The sequence below is a fragment of the Alligator mississippiensis genome, chromosome 1, assembly GCF_030867095.1.
Source record: "Alligator mississippiensis isolate rAllMis1 chromosome 1, rAllMis1, whole genome shotgun sequence".
In the NCBI taxonomy this organism is placed as follows: domain Eukaryota; kingdom Metazoa; phylum Chordata; order Crocodylia; family Alligatoridae; genus Alligator; species Alligator mississippiensis.
The window spans coordinates 249,795,149-249,817,543 of record NC_081824.1 but is presented as its reverse complement, the minus strand read 5'-3'; the positions used below and the strand labels follow the sequence as shown (position 1 = coordinate 249,817,543).

General features: G+C 45.4%; 1 protein-coding gene across 4 annotated transcripts in view; it reads left to right on the top strand.

Annotated features, from left to right (window-relative positions):
• The window catches only part of LSAMP (limbic system associated membrane protein), a 1,444,497-nt gene that overhangs the window by 963,614 nt on the left and 458,488 nt on the right, over positions 1–22,395 (top strand). Inside the window, exon 2 of one of the 4 annotated variants that reach the window (XM_059720473.1) lies at positions 21,997–22,075. In XM_059720473.1, the coding sequence (XP_059576456.1) occupies positions 21,997–22,075 (79 nt within the window). Of the gene's footprint in view, positions 1–21,328; positions 22,076–22,395 lie in introns of those variants that run through there. The other 3 variants (XM_019476221.2, XM_019476222.2, XM_019476220.2) reach the window with 3 other exon arrangements.

Below are 22,395 nucleotides of genomic sequence, written 5' to 3'. Positions count from 1 at the left end.
CTGCTTTACCTGAAGGGATATTCTTCATTATCAGGTCTCAAGTCAGTGAGATAGTTTACCTTCTAGGGCAGGGGTGTGCAACCCCTGGCCCAGAGACCGGGTCTGGCAACTTGGCAACAGGTGAGCAGCAACACAGCTCCCCTGCTGACAGGTTTCCAGACCTGTGGAAAGCCCCAGACCGTACACACTAAATCAGGGATCTGATCCTGGCATACAGTGGCCAGTCAAAGTCCCCGGGTGGGGCTGATGCAAGAGTGCGGGACTTGATCCAGTCTGCAGACCTGCCCTGCACCACTCATCTGGCCCATAGGGCCAAAAGCTTGAGCAGTACTGTTTTAGAAGAAGAGCTAGGGACAGGAACTTCCATTCTTGTTGGATCGTCATGTCTCTAAGTAACCACAAGGTGACACTGTCCCAGTACATTATTTATGTTTTGACAGATTTTAGAGTATTCCATTTGATGGGTGATGCCATTCTGTTCATCAAGGTTTGTATTTATTTCTTAATTGATGATTGAAGGCCAATAATCGTTGAAAGCTGGAGCTGGTATCATGCTAAACAGCATGTGTTAAATCTAGAATTTAAAGAGAATCCAAAATAAACCATGCAGACTCCCGGACAGTAACAGATCCTCATCTCAATGCTTTTTATAGGCAATGTATAGACTTAAGACGGTAGTTGCCAATCTTTATTTACTCAAGGAATTTCTGAGCAATCCTCTGTGAACGAAAGCTTCCATAACTGGTGTACTGCTAGTCCCCAGAGCCATACTGTCTTAATACACCACATCCATAGAATGAAATGGTCTTTCCCATAGTACTTTAGCTGCTACCATAAATACAACGTTTTGGAAACACGGTTCAGCCTCACAGTATTCAGGGTTGTAGTAAGTTGTCCCAATGTGCTCATAAGAGATTATTAAAAAAATGTAGGGCCAGCTTTGAGTCTAGTGTGAGTGTGCTGCACAGAAGCCAGTGGAGCAGGGGCCCATGTATGAAGAGGAAGGGAAAGAAAGCTTGTGTCTGTTATATGTGCATAAGAATTTAGAACTGTTCTGTTAGCCTGTAGGAAAGGGCCTATCTACGGGTATGTAAATGTCATTGCATGCTTCTGACAAGTAATTTTAGTGATTCTGATTTAAAGCAATATGTGTATAAGCAGTCATCACTTCAGCCTTCCTCAGGGACCTGACTCTGGTTTTCATAGGGGTTTTGGTGACTCTGGCTTTTTTCCTTCTTTTTCTAGACTTCAAGCTCATTCATGTAACAAACCCATGAGCTCAAGACAACCACAAGCATCAGTTACATAAACCAGGGATGCTCAACCTCAGCCCATGGGCAGATGCAGCCCACGGAGCAATGTGATCTGGTCCAGGGATTCCCTAAGGGTCCAGAATTTTTTTTTTTTTTGGCGGGGGGGGGGGGGGGGGGGGGGGAATGCAGCAACCACTCCCTTGCCACCAAATTTCCAAGGCTGACAGGCTAGATAATATGCCTCTATGCATGAGATCTCACCAGTGTTCAGGGAGTTGAGGCTGCGGTGGCAGGGCTGGGGTTGGGACCAGATCAGTAAGGCCTGATTCAGCCTATGCAGGGTCAGACCGGGAGCCAGGGAAGTGGGTCCACAGCAGGAGACCTATTTGGCATGTGTAGGGCTGGAGTGGGGTTATGGCTTGGGCTGAGGCAGCAGGCCCAAACCAGCATGCCTAGGGCCCAGGGCCATGGCACCAGGGCCTGATCCAGTATACGTGGGCTGGGGCCTGGATGGGGATTGGAGCTGAGGCTGGTGCAGTGGGGTAGCAGACCTGATTCAGTATGGGGTCAGGGCTGTGGCCATGGCTATGATATGGCATGCTGGACCAAGGCCTGATCTGATATGTGCTGGATGGGACCCCGTGTGCTCTGGATTGGATCTATGGACTGGATACGGCCCATAGGCCCACCCTGCCCCACCCATCTGGCCCACAAGGACAAAAGGCTGGGTACAACTGATATAAATAACTCATGCTAACCTAGGGAACCAGCAAATGAGCCCTGCTGCTTTAGCTCTGCAGGTACAGGCACGAACCTGAAAGAGATCTCCCTTTATGTAGCAATAGTTTTACCTGTAGGTGCCTGCAGATGTGCTAGAAGGCTGCTCCAACACACTGTAATTACAGCACAGTGGAGCAGACTTGATTAAGTGAGTCTGGTGGAGCGTGGTAATTACCGTGCTCCAGCTAGCCTCCATGTCTCGTGAATCAGCATCCCTGCACTTCAGAATGGTGGCAGGGGTGCTCGAACTAAAGCTCATGAAATGCTTCAGTTCAAGCACCCCCACTACTATTTTGAAACACAAGGATGCCAATACATGAGACGCTGCAGTGCTTTAATTAGAGCGACTCTTGGAGCCTTCCCCACCACCACTCCCGGAGAATGTGTACAAGCGCTCTGTTCCAAATCTGTTCATAGGTGACATCATTTACTCATGCGCTGAAAGTCAAGGCATAGAGCACAGGAGTTTGAATCAGGACAACTGGGGCTGTAATCCTACCTCCATTTCTGGCTGTAGAGTAAGAGGGGGGTGACCAGGGCAGGATTCCCATTCACTACCTTTTTGGGAAGGGAAGGTGCAAAAATAGCCACTGCCATTGGCAGCACAATAACTGCTGCTTCCCTGGGTGCCACTGTTTCCCAGGGCAGAGCTGCCTTTTTATGCCTCTCATCTCTGACTTGCTGTGCTTTCCCTCTCTGTACTCGGTGCTTCTGGACAGAGTTCGTTGAAAACAGTTTTAGCACAGTGGTTTCAGGGAGAATGATGGAACAGGTTGTCCAGTCAGGAAGCCCCAGCCCCAAAGGAGAATGGGAAGTAGAGGGGCTAACATCACAGATGTGACAAGACTAGCGAAGGAACCTGGATGACAACCCTTGTGAGAGGTTGCATCACTGCAGACAGCTCTCATTTATTCTCCGAGGGAATGTTCCGATTCAGTCGAAAACATAAAGACTTTTTTTTTGCAAAAATCGAGTTGGTCTAATAAAAGATATCACCTCTACCACAAGTTCTGAGCCAAAAACAGACATTCTCTAACTGAACTGTATTCAAACTTTTCATTCCCTGGAAAATGTTGATGGTTCAACTTTTCATCCCAGTTGGAGATTAAAAAAAACAAATGTTAAAATACTGGGATCTCCCACAGGACAGAAATTCTGATTTTTTTTTCTGCTTAAAAAATGGAAGTAACTGCACTTGCTTCTGGGAAGCACTTTGATATCAGTGGATGAAAAGAGCTATAGATGTGCTAATTATTGTCATACTGGTTTTAATTATTCTGTCATACAGAAAGAGCACCTGCTAGTCTTAAAACCACCAATGCTTTTTGCTGGGTGTTGCCCAGTCCATAGCTCCTTCTGGCATATTAACCCTCTAAACAACCTACCCCTCTCAGCACTGAGTAGTTGCTTCATGCCTTTCTTTGATACAAGTTCAAATCTGGTAAGTTTTGTATTTGAGAGACATCAGGTAAAACAAACACACGCAAGGCCAAAACCAAACTGTCAGGGGATACAAAGAAAGCGAGTGTGGAGGGGATGAAAAGGAGGATAAACCAAGCATTGAGAAGTTTCAGTGTCAGCATAGCATTCTGTGCACCAAAAATAAAAAAAGAAATAAACTGCACGGTTCCAAAATTTGGAACCAAGTATCTGCTCGCATCTTCTTTTCAAACCCTTTCCTAACATCATTTTTGCATATGACCAAGTTCTTGAGTTACTGAATTGAAGGTGACTGTGAAGGGAAATCACCCCCACAGGAGTCTTGTTCTTAACAATGAATAGTCACAGATCGTCCCTTGAAATGTTCTTTTAAATAGAAAATGCTGTTTCTGTAAAATTGCAATTTTCTATGGGAAAAAATATGTTTTTCCAGTTTAGTCTTTATTTTACATCAGGAAAATTAAAACAACTTGTAAATGTACCACACAAGTCTTAATATGTGAATTTGTTGAACTGGACTGAACTGCTGTAATGTCTCATGGGAGTTGTAGATCAGGTGTTTCATAGCCCTGTCCTCAGGCTCAACCACTTGTCTGCACTACCTTTCCTATGTTCACTGCACTTTCTGACTGAGCCATTGCTGCATCATAATCTTGTGACTCTACCAAAAACGTGCATTTATCGCTATCAGAATACCTACTTGTGATAGCCTTGTTGCATTTTGGGAGAGGCAGGGCTGAATTAACCCTTTAGAGGGCCCTAGGCAAACAAACTCATGGGCCCCCAGCTGAAGATGAACTTTTATATTACTTTTTTCACTCAATAATTATAATATGTAAAGTAAGCACAATGCAGCCCCTTCTTCACTTAGGGCCCTAGGCATGTGCCTAGTTTGCCTATGCCTTAATCCGGTTTAAAACAGCTAGCCCCAAATCCCCAAGGACAGGAAAGAATATCTGGAGGACATGTACCCTGAGTAGCTGCAGATGAGGCCCAGTGCATTGTGAGATGTATAATCTTAAGGTGACTTAAGGGCTGACACAGCCCTATCCTGGAGTTCCTGGTCCTGCAATAAAAATATTAGTGTTAGGACCTGCTTAAAAGAAGATAACCATGTGCCAAGCTAAGTTGGTGGCATACCACTGTTGCTATCCAAGAACTGACCAGCTTGTTTGAGGAAACAAATCATATGAAGAGATAACCACTTCAAAATCAGCTAAAACTTGCTACAAAAAAGAGGAGGCCTTTGGGTGAAAGAACAGACATCTGAAGAGAAGCTGCCTGGGTGAATCGTTCTGCTTGGGAGCTTTTGGTGTGGGCTGTTCCTGTCTGTTAGATTTATATGAATAAGATGAAGCTGTGCAGAATGCTTCATAATTGCATTCTGCTTTCTGAAGAGAGAGCACTTACATAAGACACTCAGAAAACTGTAAGGCATTGTTACATCCCCCCTCTATCACAGCTTTGTTTGTCTATGTGTCGGCAACCTGACTTCATAAGCATGCAAGAAACAGAGGCTGACTCATGAAAGCTGTCACCGGGCAATTGGTCTCCTTAAAAGAAGACCAACAGGTTAAAAGTGATATTTTTGGAAAACAAATTCCCCCACTGGTCTTGCTAATTATGTGTTAGATTGTTAAAATACAGAGACATTCAGAAACTGGTTTGCTTCTCTCCATCTGCATTCTTTGTTGATGTCCTATACCTGTCCTTTTGGACATCAAAGAAAGCCTGGCCAGTTTCACTAGACAGCTTTCATGCACTAGAATCCAGTGGCAAAGATGTTAAATCACGAAGAAGGCTTCAAAACTGATGAGCATCACAAATCTATGCCTAAATATAAACCCTTGAATAAATATCAATGTATTAAATTTTAGGTACGAATTTGGCCCACTAAAGTACTTCATATATTATGTAGTAATACCTTTTTTATCACAAAACCAAAGGGCCGAGTAAAAAATAATAGTTTATTTCCTTATTAAATGTAGTATTGTGTAAAAAAGTTAGGGGGCTCAGAATAACTAGCATAGTCCCTGCTCCACTAACAGTGGTAGGGGGCTTCAAAGGAATCGAAACCCTATGCTAGAACAGGTAGGTTCTTTGGTTATGGCATCATTTTTACCCAGGATCTCAGAGCTCACTAACTTGGTGAATTCATCACCTGGTGATAGGTCTCCAGCGGGGAAAAGAAAAGACCTCTCCCTTATCAGTGAGTTGAATCTAGGGGTATGACCATCTTCTGGCAGATATAAAATTCAGACTGGGAGCAAAGAGTAGAAGGCCTAAAAGACAGAATGAAAACAGTAGCAACTCTGAGTCAAGCTGAACCTTTCTTTTTTGCAGTAGTTTATTTGCTGAAAATGGCAGTTTCAGTCATCCCCAGACTATTTGTAGATTCAGTCAGATTTGCCAAAGAGTTTTATCTGAAGTACTGAAGTCATCCACGTGCTAGTGAAAGTGATGGTGATGTTTTTCCTGCTATCCACTAGCCATAATATAAGTTCATCATGGGGGCACAGAAGGGAATTGGTGAGTCTTTACTCACCAAGGCGCCCCCGGGGGTTACAAGAAATAATGGCCATAAGCTAGCAGAGAGCAGATTTAGACTAGACATTAGGAAGAACTTCTTCACAGTTAGAGTGGCCAAGGTCTGGAATGGGCTCCCAAGGGAGATGGTGCTCTCCCTTACCCTGGGGGTCTTCAAGAGGAGGTTAGATTGGCATCTAGCTGGGGTCATTTAAACCCAGCACTCTTTCCTGCCTATGTAGGGGGTTGGACTCGATGATCTATTGAGGTCCCTTCTGACCCTAGCATCTATGAATCTATGAATCTATAACATTTACCTGGTGGGGGGAGACTTGGGTTCAAATCCATTGTCCGCCTGTCCGAGATCAGAGAGTTGACTGAGCCAAGATCTCACTCCTCCCAAGAGGCTGCCTGAACCACAAGATAGCAATGTGTTCTGTAGTGGTCTCTCTCCACTCCACTTTTTATTTCATAATTCATTGGTCCAGAGAGAGGTGGGAAAAATGAACATATGACTCTTTAACCTGATGAATAGACATTGACCCAGAAGGTGGGACACTTGCATTGCAATGCCTACTCCAGGAAAGAAGGTATTATAAATATAAGGTTGCATACAGTGTGAACACCTAACCCCAGGATACCTTACTGTATGGATCATCAGGGCAATTCTCTTAGAGACATAAATCCAGATTTCCTCACAAGGAAACTGAGCTCAATCTTTCATGCCCTGGATGAGTGCTCTACCCACTGGACTACTGAGTAAAAGCAAGGGAACCATCACCTCCAGTACTTTTGTAAAATTAGCCCTTCATTTTCTTTGCTTTTTATTGTGAGCATCTGAAAATGAAACAAAGTAATTTGGTTCAAATGAAACATTCTGTTCAATCCCAAACATTTTAAACACTTTTTTTTTTCCGCTTCAGCGGGGAGGGAAAGAAAAAAAACCTAAAACAATGACAAGAGCAAAATGTTTTGGGTCAGTCAGACCTGTTTTCTTTTCTCTTTCAATTTTTCAGTGTGTCTGAAAAATCAGTTACTTATACAGCTCCATTTATGGCAACTTGCTGATAGGTCTCTGTGTATTTATGATTCAGGTCAGCCCTACTTTAGAACCATTGGCCATCTTTGCCATGTCAGTTAGGATTGTGGCTTTCTTGAGCCGACAAAGAGCACACACCAGATGCTTCCTCAGCCTGACGAAGGGTATTTATGCCTGAAAGCTTGCAAAAAATATTTTTTTCCTACTATTTGAGTTGGTCTAATAAAAGGTATCAGATTTACCCAAAGAACCTTGTCTGCCTTAGGCCCACAGAAGCTTTAATATATATGCAGATATGCAGATGTACTAGCACACAAGTCCTATTGCCAACATGGTCCATTTTGTTTCAGGAGGTATGAAGTGTACAGGCAGCAATGCTCTTTGCCTTGCATAATCTGTGTCTATAGTAGGAAGGTTGACAAGGCTTAGATAGTGATAGAGGACCCTACGGAGGAGGAGGAGAGGGCCTTCTCTAGCCTTAGTAGCTAATATATATTAACAGCTTCATGTGGACAAGTATGTCTTTAACTTGGGTTAAGCTAGTGTGTGTGTGTGGGGGGTGGGGGTGTTGATTTGACTTGCCTACACTAAACTCTCAACACATGGTAGTTAGCACATACTAGCTACCACTTTCCAATTGTAGCCTGGAAAAGACCTTTAAGAGTAAAGTTCACAAAAATGAGGAAAGTTCACCAAACAGTGTGTTGTTTTTTCTTTTTTTCTTTTTCATCCAAATTCAGAAAATATTGATCCTGTATGCTCTTGAGGTGTCACTTTCAGGAGAGCAGGAGTGCCTTGAAATGTCTCCTGTCTTAAACTTTATTGCCTCTGATGTCTTACAGACTTCCCAACTTTTATGTTTGGAGTTGGAACTAATGAGATTCATCTGCTCTGCTTGCCAAATGGGTCAGCAAAATAGCTCTGCATCTCCATGAAGGATGCTAAAACTGGGCATCCTGTCACGTGGTGGGGAAATGAGGACAATTCAGTTTATGAGCTGTAGCCTGCTGGGGCGGTCTGTCCTTGTCTGTTGGATTAAAGAAATCAGATGAAGCCGTGTAGCATGTACATCCTGATTGGATTTGCGGTTACAGCTTCATTAGCTTCATAATTGCACTCTAACCACTAAAGATATCTATCTCTCTGTGTTCTTAATGCCATCCATCTCCCCATACATCTGTCCATACATGTGGGAGATTTATGAGAAATATTATAGGACCCAGAAGCAATCAGGCATAAAGCTAAGTTATGTTTGTCTATTTGGATCAGTATCACTAGTGTCTTGAACCTTGTCACAGATTGACTACCCCTGTGGCAAGTATAGGAGTTCATCCTCAGTGATCAAAGGATTCACTTCTCTCCATTTCCACTGTCTCTTGGGAGAGGTATTGATGAGAAGAGGAGGATGGGTTTGGATAAGTTGGGTACCCCAGCCAGTGTTGGTAGGCAAGTTTCTTTTTTCCAGCTTTCTGATGTTGGGTTACATTGCTGTCATGCCATGAACATTATCCCACAAAGAAAGGACATATTAGACTTCAGAAACAAATATACTGTTAGTGTTGTAGTGATTCTGTAGCCATGATAATCCAGGAAATCTGTGAGAAGCAAATATTTTGGTGAGTAATATCATTTATTGGACCAAACGAATGGTTGGGATAGACCTAGATAAATGCTGTGTATTTGTTTTCAACTGAAAAGTTTTTCAGGTGTTTGCATGCCATTCTCCCACAGGTCTAGTCTGTGCAGAACAATCTTTTCTAGGGTTGGCAGGAAGACAAGGTTGTAAATACGGTAGGGACCAGGGCACTTCATAGTTGTTAGGGACTGGAAGGAACCTTAGAGATCATCGGGTCCAGCCCCCCTCTTGCTTAAAGATAATGGCAGGTGGCCTGAACAAGGATGCACTGCATTCAAAATCTTGTATAAGTGTATCCCCACCATGCAGTTGGTCCAATAAAAGATATTACTCACAAAAACCTTTGCCTCTAGAAACACATATATTTAGGACAAGCCATCCCATGTATTTCTCAAATCTTACGTGCAGATCTCATTTCACATGTACACATCATCACATTTCATCATTTTCACCTCCCTGGAATTTGTGAACTTGGGAGAAGTCCAGACCCAGACTCAAACTTTTCTTTTCTTTTCAGTTCCAGTTCTGATTACAGCATAGGGTACAGGGCTCCTTAGGACACAAAAGTCTTCATCTGCCCAAGTACCAGGGCACTCCACTCATGCTTTGAAGCAAGCAGAAACACCTGCCAGACAGAGAGCACCACATTCTCCCAAAGCAGATCCAGTCCTGTCATGACCAGGCACAAGGTAGATGCAGTGGGTAATACTGCAGGGGCTGTTCCTTCTGTACAGAATTGGGTGACAGCTGCAAGAATTTATTTGCAAACAGTCATTTGAATAAAACACTGCAATTTCACTTGGCGTCTATTTGCAGCCCACATTCATTTGCTATTTGGGAATGACTGACATTTTTTTTCCTTTCAGGATTATTAGTAGAAAGTGATACTGTCTCGAGTAATCATGGGAGCATGTGTTAACACATGCTGATAGTCACAGGAGTACTCGTGCTAATCTCTTTGTTTGGTCACTTGCACCAGCCATGTTATTAGCACTTGTGCACATCTATTTGCAATAGTATTGTGACCGCTTGTGGAACCACATATTTTGTAAATACCCCCCTAGTTATAGAAGCTCTGATCTTGTTTATCAGAGGTGTTTAACATGTTTAACATGAGGTGTAAGCCAGTGAGCCAAAGAGCCAAAAATGATACAATTTGATTCAGGACGCATAATGTATCCCCAGCCTCATAGCTGTGGTCAAGGGCTTGCGAGCAAAGCCTGGGATTTTTTTATTAATAAAACATTCATCAAATAATTTCAAACTGTGGACAAAATTGTACAAAATGATGATTTTCAAAATAGCAGCCGAGGTTATCTTTGTAGGATGAGTTGTTGGCTACTAATAGTTTGCTCGGCTTGACTTCCTGATGTCTGGGTTGATTGGTTCACTGAGTAATGACAGGAAGAGAGGGCTGTTTGTAATTACGAGGTATTCAGTTGTGAGAGGATTTCCTGATGAAGAGTGCTATGTCCATGGGTTTTTTTGAATGTAGAAGGGGCTGTTCAAAATGAAAGACCTCTGGTGGAATACAAATTTGCACTCATGCTCCTTGTTATACTTGTGGCTGGGGCAGAAGACAGGAGTGGGAAGGAGAGAAGAAGAGGGGAGAGTTAATGCAGGCACATGGAGGGTCAAATCAGTGCCAATAGCAATTTCTTCTCTGTCCACCTATCTAAATAGGCAGAACACATGGGAAAGCACAGACTCCCTGCTGGAAATGGGTCTTTCTTTCTATTCTGAAGACATGTTGAGAGAAGGGCTCCTGTACAGGGACCTTGTTGCGAACACTGTTCTCAGTTTCACACTGAGTCCCTCCACAGTACCATATAGGAGACTTGAAATGGTTTTGGGCAGCAGGAAGATGTCCCACCATGTATTTCCATCCATGCAAAACGCAGCCTGCTTCTCACTACATTAAAAATGCATTGAGGGAGAGAGAAAGAGTGCCTCATTTCAGCAGGATTCAAGGGCAAGGCAGAGCTGTGCGGGATGAGCTAGCGCAGCTGGGGAGGCTGCTGGTCAGGAGTGAGGTGAACTGGGAGTGACAGAAACACACACCACTCTTCCATCTACAACCAGTAACTGGAGCAAGTGTTATTGGTTCCTCAATTTAATAAGCCAACTTGTAACTTTATTTAAGGAAAGATTTGGATTTGAGGAAACGTTTCTGTTTCCAAAATTGATTTCCTCTTTCTGCCTGGCACTTAAGATTTTACAGAGTGGTACAGAACCAAATACGTGAGGTGAAACCATGGCCTTCAGACGTGAGAAGCAAAACTCCTCTTGCTGGCACTGGGGCCAGAATTCACCCAAATGGATCGTTTCAACCTAGTGCTTGGTGCCCTCTTGGGCACAGTGGGAAGCCCTGAAGCGGGTGATTCTTTGTGATTTAGCACCTCCTCACTGGCATTGTAACCCCCCACCCCCATTATATCAACAAGGTAAGAGGAAATTATCATATAAAATCATCTCTGTATAGGGCTGAAAGAGTTCTCATGGAGGCTTTCTAGTCCAACCCCCTGTTTGAGGTAAGAACATCCCTGTCCTGTTAGCAATGAACATTGGTATTAGATTATTGGGGGGGGGTGTTGTTTTGCTTTGTTTTTGAGAGGTCTGTATAACATTTTCCCACCAAGCTCACTCCCAGCTACCCCCCAAAAATGTAACTCCCGTAAACTGGGATCACAGACCATCCTGCCTTAGTCCTGGCCTACGTGGCAGGATGTTGCTGCTAGAGTTTTCCACCTGTTCCCTTGCTGTGCTGTTTTCTGTACCACAGCCCCAAAAATAAGTTCTGGAGGCCCTAGCAGTTCTAGCCTTTGGCACGTTTGCATTCAGCTCTCCCACATTTGTCATCAGTGCAGAAGAAATCTTTGCTAGGGTCACCAGGGAGGAAAGGGTGCAAATACCTTGGGGACCCTGGCTCAGGCTTAAAGATAATCGAAGATGTCAGTGCCGCAGGGAGCAGTCCAAAGGTAACCTTGCCTCAGGACACTTCTCAGACCGACTGCTGGAGCTGCCCTCTTCTTGTTCATTAGCAGGCAGTTAATTAGTGAGCTGTAGAACTCACTGGCCAGGGTTCAGGCCTGTGCTCAGAGGTCTAATCAGGGGCTTTTCCCATTACCCTCCTATCATGACATGGGAGCAGTTGGCTCATGTCACCTTCTTCTTGTCCATTATAAGCTCATGGGCTGCTGCTTCCAACATGCCCGGCGACCTCACACCAGGCTTTGTCTCTCAGAAGCTAATCTCTGTTCCACCACCCCACCCCACCCTTCTGTAAGTTCAGAGAATAATGAGCCATCTGATTCCCTATACTGTAAATAAGCATCACTGTCTTGTATAGGTGATGAGGGTAAAGTTGGTTCGATGTCGGCTTATTGGAAAATGGAGCTTCCTGTCCTGTTTATTTTATTTTATAGCCCCCAGAAGGCTGAAGGAACCAGCAGACACCTGAACTGAGAAAAATCACAGTTGGCTTGGTGATGCCATAGCCACCTCAGGGACTGGGCTGGGGTCCATCATGGAAAGTAATTGTGGCTATTTATGAAACCACCTGGAAAGTAGTCCCTGCTGTCAGCCCTTCCAGGCAGGAGGTATTCTGGAGTGTGTTCTAAAAGCCAGTGATATTGGGAGCTACACCCTGAGATGTGAGAGGTGTTATCCAAAGAGCAGCATGGACGCAAGGCAAAATGTTATCCTATTTGAGGAAAACTGATATACAGCAGGTATAAACCGATTTCAGTGTGTCCACGCAGGGGTTAGTTCTTGTGTAATGAATGTGATTCAAAAACCAATTGTAATTGAGCCAATACACCTCCAGTGTGGGGAGGGCCCCACGGAGGGCAGTAAGCCGACAAGCAGTGCAACTGCATTGTCACAGGCTAAGGCCAATCCACTGTCAGGGCTGAAGTGAATGCTTCCCCTGTACCACACACAGGCAGATTGCTGCAAGGCTTTGAAGTAGAAACAGACAGGCTAGGTACAGACACTCAGAAAGCCTGAGGTGGAATCAATCTAAGTTATGCAGTTTTCTGTAAGCAGCACAGTTTAGATTGGTAGTGAACACAACACACATTTGCCTTGGTGGGGAAAAGGGGTGAATCTTAGACCAGTTTCCACCATTTTAAAACCAGCCTGTGTGTGCCAAACTTCTTTCTGCTACATGTATAGACTGGTTTGGTGTCCTGAACTTCTGTTCTGTTATGGGTATAGACCAGTTTCCAGTCACTTATACTGGTAAAAGTGTAATGTCTGTATCTGGCCACAAAGGAACAAAGTGAAACTCAGGGTATGTCTACACAATGTGTCTACACAATATGTCCTGGTATGGCCAACCCCCAGCATGGCCTGCTTCCCCTCTCTAGCTGGGACCGTCATTTCTGGGGTGTGAGACATGAACTTGGAATGGACTTACTAGGGTATTTCCAGGTTAGGGTTTGGGAGCAGGAGTTGGTGTATGGGGTGTGCTCAGGAATGTCCTGACAGGACCACTGTCCAACCATAATGTAGACATCTCCTGAAAGTTGTTAAATATCAACATGAGGTGAAGTTTCCTTATAGCAGAGGGCTCTTTACTCTGGCAAACCAGGGAATAGGAAGATGCATTGGCTGGGAGCTGAAAGTAGATACATTCAAGCTAGAAATAAAGTACACATTTTTAACAGTGAGGGTTGGAACAACTCTCCTGGAGATGCGACGGATCCGTCAGAATGTGCAGTCTCTAAATCCAGACTGGCAGTCTTTCTAACAAGGTATGCTGCAGCTCAACCACAAATAAGGGCTTGTTGCCAGAATCACAGGGTGAGGGTCTATGGTCTTTGGCAGGAGGTCAGATGAGATAATCAGAATAGTCCCTGCTCTCCTCAAAGCATATGAATGTGACTGATGGGATAAGCATTGGCAGGAAGAGAGTGAGGATGGGGCATGCAGCTGAGAACTAGTGAGGGGGAAGGAGATTGGAGAAAGAGCAGAAGGGAAGTGCAGGGACAAAGTGAGAAGGCTGATGTACATGAAGGATAAATGGAAAGACTGGGCAATCATTTCTCCCCTCCTTGTTCCAGTCTGCAGCTGCCAGTTCTACCTGTGCTCAAACCTTCCTGGCCCCAACTCCGTTTAGACTGTACTCACTTCCCCTTGTCCTTAGGACAGATGTCCTGGTATTTTATCTTGAAAGTCTGGTTATCTTGGAAATAAATTCTCTTTATTGTTAAACAGCAAGGACTGTCCCCAGAATGTGAAACAATTGCTAGTATTTCCAGCAAGTCAGATTCAGACAGGTCAGAGTTTCAGAGGGACCTTTCCAACATTCTCGTATACAAATTCATCGATCACACTGTTGTACCTAAGGCTTTCTGACAGTCTGCGTTCTCCTGATAGCATCAGAAAGCCTGAAAATCTTCTATGACTCACTGAAGACCTCGGTGTAAGTTGTATAAAATGCTGTGAGAGCTAGTGTAACAGGCAAGAAAATGTGCTATACAACAGTTGGCAGCATCTAGTTCTTCACAATGAAATTAACTTTCTAGTGATGACAAATGCGTAGCCTGGATCATTTCAGCAAGGTTTTGGTGCTCTGATCCTCATCAGCATTGTCAGAAAGATTGTTTTCATTCATTAATGGCTTCCAGGGAGACTCCACACCAGAGTTGGCTGTTGCAATTGTGGCAGAGCCTCCAAAACCAACTTTTAGCACCTCTCAGCTATATAGGATTCCTGTCTGCTATAAGACACCACACTGCACAGCAGCCAGACTTATCTGGGGGCATATCAATGACAGTATCAGAAATACACCAAAAACTTAACTGACGTGTTTTAACATCTTTATGCAAACAATGCTCCTAAAGGTAGAGAAGAGATGTGATCCCTGTTTTACCAATGGCAAACTTTGGCGCTTCTGAAAATAGTGTAACTCAGGGGGAAGACAGAGGTGGCCCAGTCCATCAGCCCTGGTGCTGACTTGGGATTGGGATAGGGTGAGCCAGAAAAATATCCATCATTGCAGTTGCTGGCTGCCTGTACTTCTAGTACTGCCCCATGTGCTGCCCTTGCCCAGGGCACAGAGCTGCCCTGTTACACCTCTAGCCCACTTGCTACTGCACAGCACATGCCCAAACCTGCATACTAGGCTATGTAGCCAGTTTAGAGCAATCCAGCACAGTGAAGCACAGGTGTGACAGAGTTGAGAGTGCTACTGTGGTGCTTGCTCAAGGCTGTGCTAAGCCAGCTTTGTTGCCTACTTCCTGGCCTTCAGCTCCTGTTGAGTGGAAGGCAACTGCTTCTTGTCAATAGTCCTGAGCTCAGCACAAAGGCAGGGCGGACATGTCTTTCATTGATTTACCCAAGGTGACCTAGTGAATATGCACACAGTGAGAAACCCAGGTTACCCTGAGTCCCAAGATGCTGACACACACAGCTCTTGATAGGATGTAGAAGGGGGTCCCCCACTTTGTGAGTTCCCTATCCCTTGATAGGACCACTGGCTTCTGTCTGCCCAGGTCCCTCCTGCAGAAATGGAGTCCCTTATCTTGTGCTCAGATCTGAGAAGAGGTTTTGTTGCATAGTAGTCTAAAGCAGATGAGGCTTGGGCTAGAGGCTGCAAGGATTTCCAGTCCGTGTATGATGCAGTATGCAGCTGGTGAACTTTGGAACCTGCACAACACTTTGCAAACATTAAACACGTCACTTTCTCCCAAACCTCTTTGACACAAGCAAGCGTTATCATTGCTTTGCAGCTGTGCAAGCATGCACAGCACAGGGAGGGTGATGCTGGCATTTTCAAATGTGCATGTTGAAGTGTTCAAGCATCTTAGTGCTGAGGCTGACATCCTGCCCCACTGAAAGCAAGAGGAGTGTTACCAGTGATGTAAATGGACTTCAACCCTAAATAAAAGTGGTCTGATTTTCCAGAGGTGCAGATCACTCTGAGATCCAGTCACCTTCAGCCAGAGCTGTGCATGCTTGGTTTGGCTTGATTTTAGTGCATAGCATCAGGCACCCAAGTACAAAACCATTGGTTTATGTCAGGGATTTCAAACTCTCCTGGCACCTCTGGGCTGATTCCAGCCTGCAGGCCAGATCTGGACCACAGGGAGCCCTGCAGGATGGATCTGGACCCACCTCCAGCAGTAGTGTGAATGGCAGCAGCATTAACTGCTACAGGTTCTTGAGCTGCTGTGTTGGCTCAATGAGCTGTAGGGAAGAAAGCACTTTTTGCTTACCCCTCCCCCTCTGTCCTGCATCCCCAACAGAATTCAAAATTCAGTGGCAGGCCCTGTCCTCACTCACCCCACTACCAAATTCCTGACCCCCCATGAGCCAAATGACATGGTTCTGTGGCCAGGCCATATCTTTGGCACCCCTGGTCTATGCAATTTACCCAAGGCCACAAAAGAAATAGAATTAGCCTCAGCTCTTGTCCTTTTTTCAATCCTGCTTCTCATGAATTATTATTAATTGGCCTTCCTTGGGGAAAGAGTCATGCTGGGTCTTTAGGGGGCTGTTGGGTCAGCCTCAGGGAGCTGGCAAATAGGAAGCTTGTGGCGTTTATGCTTTCCCCTGCCATAGCCCAAGCAGTGCTGCCCCCTTCTCTTGTGGAGGGATCTGAGGGCTTCTGAAAAACTGAGTGACCAGTGGCTTTGTTTGTAATAGGTGCCCCAATGTCCAGGCTTGATGTTCCCTTGATTGTGTATAACCTGTAGTTTCCTGGGAAAAACAGGAGAGCATCATACATGCAGTACTGGTTATGGCTTTGATATCCATTCCATTTTCAAGGCTGGGGATTTACATTTGTTTTCATGGACGCCAAGAGGCTCTTTTGTATCTTTAATTCCTCTCATGTAGGTGGGACCTGTAACTATCAATTTTGTGGCCGTCCATGAACCTGCTCAGGTAGCAATAATATAATTAAAGTCATAAATCAGTGTTAGGGCTAATCCCTTAAGCCCACGCACATTTACCTTGGGGGTTAGGGACACACCCAGGGGCTAGCTAGTTTTTTTCTCCCTCAACCTCAGCTTTGCTCTTTAGTCATAGGTGAAATTTTCTGAAAAAGTCTGAACAAAATCTCTTTATCCACTTGAACATACTTTTCCCTTGTCAGAGATGATAGCAACATCTTTTTCCCCCACGTAGCAAAAAAATCTGCTGAACTTTGGAACGCAGGGCCAACTCCTCAGCTTGTGCAAATTGCCCATCAGACATCAGTGGCATTACATGGATTTCACCAACTGAAATATTGGACAAAAGGTCTAATGAATTCTCCACATTCAAGGGTGCAGCCCTGGCCAACTGTGAAACAAACTGACCACATTGTAATCAACTGTTACAAGACTGAAAATTAGCTATTGCATTTGTGCAGTAGAAAATTCCTTTACGACCAAATGCCCATACTTACAAAGACATGTTATTCCACAATTGTGATGTACTTCTTAATACTGTTGATTGTTTAAACATGTGTGGCAGATCTCAGCTGTGAAGAGCAACTTGCTCTGTGTCCACTCCTTAATCCTATGCATGACTTGAGGCCTAAGGTGACTGATTTTCAGAATCAAAACCTTTCACAGTGTCATTCTTTAATGGGTGGCAAATAATCATACAAAGAAAACTTATTTTGTAATAAAAACATGTCTGGTGTCATTACTGGCCACAACTGATTTACCAATAGCACTCACATATTTATTTGAATGGAGAATAGTTTCCTATAATTGGATGAGCATCATGAAACTGTGATCAAATTTCACAAATATTTACTTTGGGCAAGAAAACATTTTTGATAGTGCCTACACTTCTTTGGCTTTTCTTTTCAGTTCAAATACTGTTAATTGCCCTGAAAGTGCAGACAGAAGATATTCTGTTAGAAGTAGCAATGAATCCTGAGCGAACATTTTAAGTGGTACATACGGATCACTTCATGAGAACTCTTCTGTCATGCCTATCAGGTAGAAAGGTCTTTTCTCTCATCCAAGTGAGATTTGGTTATAGGCCATCGGTTCTTATGAAGCATAGATTGGTAATGAGTGAGAGGGCCATGCCTGTACGCGGGGTAGTGAGAGTTATGTTTCTCAAGTCACACCGTTCCATGGCTGTTTGCTAGGCTCCATGAAGCGAGTTGGTGGGTCTGGTTTTGGTTCCTAAAAGGCAGTTGTCCATGTCACACAAGCTACCATCACAATTGCCACTCATTTTCAGCCTTGTGCACAGTGAAGACAGGCAGAGCAAAGCCACATGCCCATCTTTAAGTGCTAGACTCTATACACCTTTGGCTCTTATTGACTACACTGAAGAACAAAGGCATTTCATTTATCCACAGGTTCAGTCCCCAAATAGCAATGGAAAATGGCCTGCTACCCTCTCTCTCTCTCTCTCTGTTTCTCTCATGTACCCTGCAATTTGGAGGTGTAATTGCAGCACATAAAGCATATCCAAGCAAACTGCAACCTGGCCACCGCATGTAACAATTCATGGATGATACAGTACCAGACTTCAACACAAGCTAGCTGCTGGAGTAAGTACCGCTGTGCAGTTTCACGCTGAAGCCTGTGGTGCAGTGTCTTCAATGTATTATTCCCTGAACTGGCTAGAGCAGAGCTAGTTTGGGTATGCCTACATGAGCTGCAATCACACCTCTTGACTGCAGTATCGAAATGTCCTTGTCCTCACGCACACATGTGCATGACAGGATTTTGTGCTTCAGTCTGGGGCTGTTAATCCTGTTTTTTTCCCTTAGTGTTAGGAAATAGCACTGAGAGATGCTGGTGCTGATTGGCAGTGTCTGATTTGTCTCTGAAACCTTCCTTGAGCTTTTGTAATCTGAAAAAGTTAGAAAGCAAACCTGCTGTTTCTTCATTTGCCTCCAGCAGGGGGAGATGGATCCAGAGAGCATTTCTGCTGGGAAAACAAAAGAACCATGATATATTTTACTCAGGAGGCTCTTCTCCAAGCATTTCTGTGCAGTTCCACATTGTTTGGTCTTTACCTGTACAAGTAAATAAAACCAACCAGCCTTGTGGCATTACATTTTTCAGACTATGAGACTCTGGAGGGAATTCTTTCCTCATGCCTCATTTTATTAGGAGCATTGCCCACAGGCCCAGCCACAGCTGGGGCTCTGTTGAGTTGGCCACTGAATAGATGTATAGGGAGGCAAGGGCTCCCAAGCACCATCCTCTTGGCTACTCTGTCTCAAGGGAATTGAATTCCACTCTCAGGGTCCCTAGTGTGTCATGGATAGTCTTTCCCCAACAGTTTGTAATTCAGTCTGGATTTGGGGGTTTCACCCAGGGCCTGGGACAGATTTGCTCCCTCCCTTCTTTGTGAAGCCCTCTCCATAGTCCTCCCTGTACAACATATTGTTACCACTTTCCATGAAGTGCACCCTAAACATATTTAACTAAGCATTAAATTTAGATTTAACTGGATAGTTATTGCCTCCTAAGTAAACACTTTGAGATAAGGAAATATTTAGTGAGCTTTGGCAGTTGTGTGGCAGATGCTTCTCGTGTTACATAATAGTTAATCTTTGACAAATATGTTTTCCTTACTTCACTGGCATTTCATTAACATACAATAGCTTTTATTAAATGTAAATGAAATGCATATGGGAACCCATGTAATGATGACAGTGTGTACCGCATTACTGGCTGCTTAATACAGAGGGAAGGGTTCCACTATAGTCAGCTTCCTTCCTGTGCCAGGTCTTACTGCAGCACTGAGATTTCTCACATCAGTGCCCATCTCAGCACCAGCTGGAGCACCAGCAGCACGAGATTCCTTTCGGCAGCACCCTTTCCACTGTCATCTGGGATGCCAGCAATACGAGCCTCTTCCCAGCTGAGCTTGTTCCACTGCCTCCAGCCCTGCCAGTTTTACTGAAACAATGCCCATCTCCTTGCCAGCTGGGATGTGAGCACTGCAAGCCTCCTCACAAGGATGCCCTGGGAATGCCAGCCCCCAGGCACAGCAGTTTGCAAATATGGGGAGAGGACCATGTCTGTATGCTGGGTAACTTCCCAGTTTCCTTTCGCTTTTTGGCTCCATCTGGTTTAAATCTTCCCCAGAGGAAAATTAAGAAACACAGCTTCTTTACTCATTGCTTGTACTCCCAGGGTTAGTCTCTTCTGCCCCTACCTCTGCACACTTTGAAGGGCTCAGACCTTTAGCCCTACTCCCAGGAAGTCTAGACCTGATCTTCAACATAAGTGGGGTTGTTAAATGCTCATAGGCAGTGCTCACTTTCAGCACAGAGGAGCTATGGCCTGCCCCCTTCTTGTTCCTTGGGATCTCCTGCACATCTGCACCAAATCTGGTGTGGAAAACATACAGTTTCTGCCCTCCCTCTCAGCAGCCTAACTGGAGCCCTCTTCACATCAGCTCTTCCCTCTCCAGCTCTTCAAGGCCAGTGATTCCAGCCCCAGAGCTATGGCCGCAGAAGGGATATATGTGCAATGTACTATGCAGGCCAAGCATCCCCTAGGAACACCTCTTCATCCCTCCTGGGCACAGGGGAGGGAGGCGGGCATCCGCTATAAAACATATGGCTCTTCCTCTCCATTAATTTAATCTCCTTTCCCTTGTGCTGATGCTGATGCTGATGGCATGTGAGCTAAGCAGCCGTTCCCTGGGTCGGCTCAGCTGCTGCAGGGCTCAGGGCTCAGCTGCAGGCACTGGCTTTGGGGGAGGACAGACACAGCATTCAAACTGCTGGCCCTTCAATACAAGGATTGTCTCCCGGCCATCCCTCAAAGGCCTGGGGAAGGGGCGGGGGAGAGAGAGCCAGGCCAGGGGAAGTGGGACTGTTTATCTGGTGAGGGAAAGTGCAAGAGGGGAGAAGGGAGTGTTGAGCCTGGACAGCCTGCTGCCAGGAACCTTCCTCTGTTTCAGTCAACTGCCTTCTGCTTTCAAGCTATGCTGCCAAGGTTTCCCTGCCCCTGAGCCTCAGCGCCTCCCCACAAACCAGCATCCTCCCTTTCCCTAGATCTTTCCTCCTTCCTTCTCTCTCTACCCCACTGCTCTGGCTTCCCCTGCCCTCTCTCAACCTCTTTCTTCCTCCTTCCCTTTTTCCTGATACCATGCACCCTCTCTCACCCCCCACCCTTATGCCCCTCCTTCTCCAGCTCCCTTTGCCCCTTTTATCCTCCCTTGTAAACTTTCCCTTTCTCTCTCATTGCTCCCACCCAAGCCCCTTCTGTCTATCCAGCAATGTCTCTTTTGCATTCCCCCCTTTCCAACCCTCCCCGCCACCTTTTTCTCTCTCCAGCATTGTTTCTTTCATGCATCTGCCCTTCCTCAGTGCTCTCAGTCCCAACTTCCAACTCCCCCTTCTAACTTCTTCTTTCCCCCTCTCTCATCCCTCTGTCTCCAGACCATCCCCACTGTGTACCACCCCCCTCCACACACCTCCCTAACTGTGGTCTCTCTTTTCTAAGCTCCAGCCCCTCTACTTAAGGAATCGGTCAGGCCTCAGATGGAGCTGTTGTCGTGACAACCTAAAGGAGCATCAGCCTTTGATGTGGGCAGGCTGCTGCTGAAGGGGGCAGTTGTGTGAAGCGAGAGGGGGTGGGAGGGTGTTGGGGTGGAGGGGGCAGCAGCGGGTGGGTCACCCCTAGAGAGGGAGAGTGGAGAAGCTGCTGCTCTTGGCTTTCTTCCCTGTGCTCCTGGTGTAGCGCTGAGTTTTTCTTTCACTACTGAGGCTCCCTCCCTCCCCTCCTCGCCTCGCTCCGCCTGGGAAAGTGGGTTAGGAAGGGAGCTGAGTGCTCAGAGACTGCACAGCCACTCACTGGAGCAGGAGCATCCACACGCACAGGGGAAGAACACAGGCCTCTTGTTTCTCTCTTTTTTTAACCTCCCCTCCGTCTCTCCAGACGGGTTTGATTCTTTTGCAAGCTGGTTTTTCTCTTGCTTGGTTGCCACCCACCTCTCCCTGCACACACATTCACACACACACACATTCATTTCCCCTTTTTGGAGGGTTTTTCACTAAGACTTTTTTTTGAAGAGGTTTTTTTGTTTTTTTTAAAGCCAGCAAGAGACTGAGCAGAACAAGAGAAAGTGACAGCTCGGAGGGACCGTGAGCTCTCCTCTTCCTTGGGCTTTCAATCAGAGACAGAGTTGCACGTTATTATTATTGTTGTTGTGCCTTTTCTTTTTTTTTAATTTACGTCCATCTGTCTATCCACATCCACACTCTCACACACACGCACACACAGAGAAGAAGTCCATACGTTGAAACTCAACGAGAACAGCCATGGTAGGAAGGGCACAGCCTGATCGGAAACAATTACCGCTGGTCCTACTGAGATTGCTTTGCCTTCTCCCTACAGGGCTGCCAGTCCGCAGCGTGGATTATACCCGAGGCACTGATAACATCACCGTGAGGCAGGGGGATACAGCCATCCTCAGGTAGGGCACATTGCCAACTTTTCCTTATATATATATATATGTGTGTGTGTGTGTGTGCGTGTGTGTGTGCGTGCATGCATGCATGCTTGTGTCTAATTTTACCTCCTGAACTGCAGCAGCTGCTGCTGCTAGTGTCAAGCTGTGTGCATGTGTGTGTCTCAGCCAGAGTATCACCAAGAAAAAGAGCTTCTGACATTCCTCCCCTCACCACCTCTACCCACTTCTTCCTCCATAGTATTCTGAAGAGGAAGAATTTTATTGGCAAAAGAAAGATTTACTCCTGCTAGCCCGCCCTCGTTGCATGGGTATGTTTCAGCAGT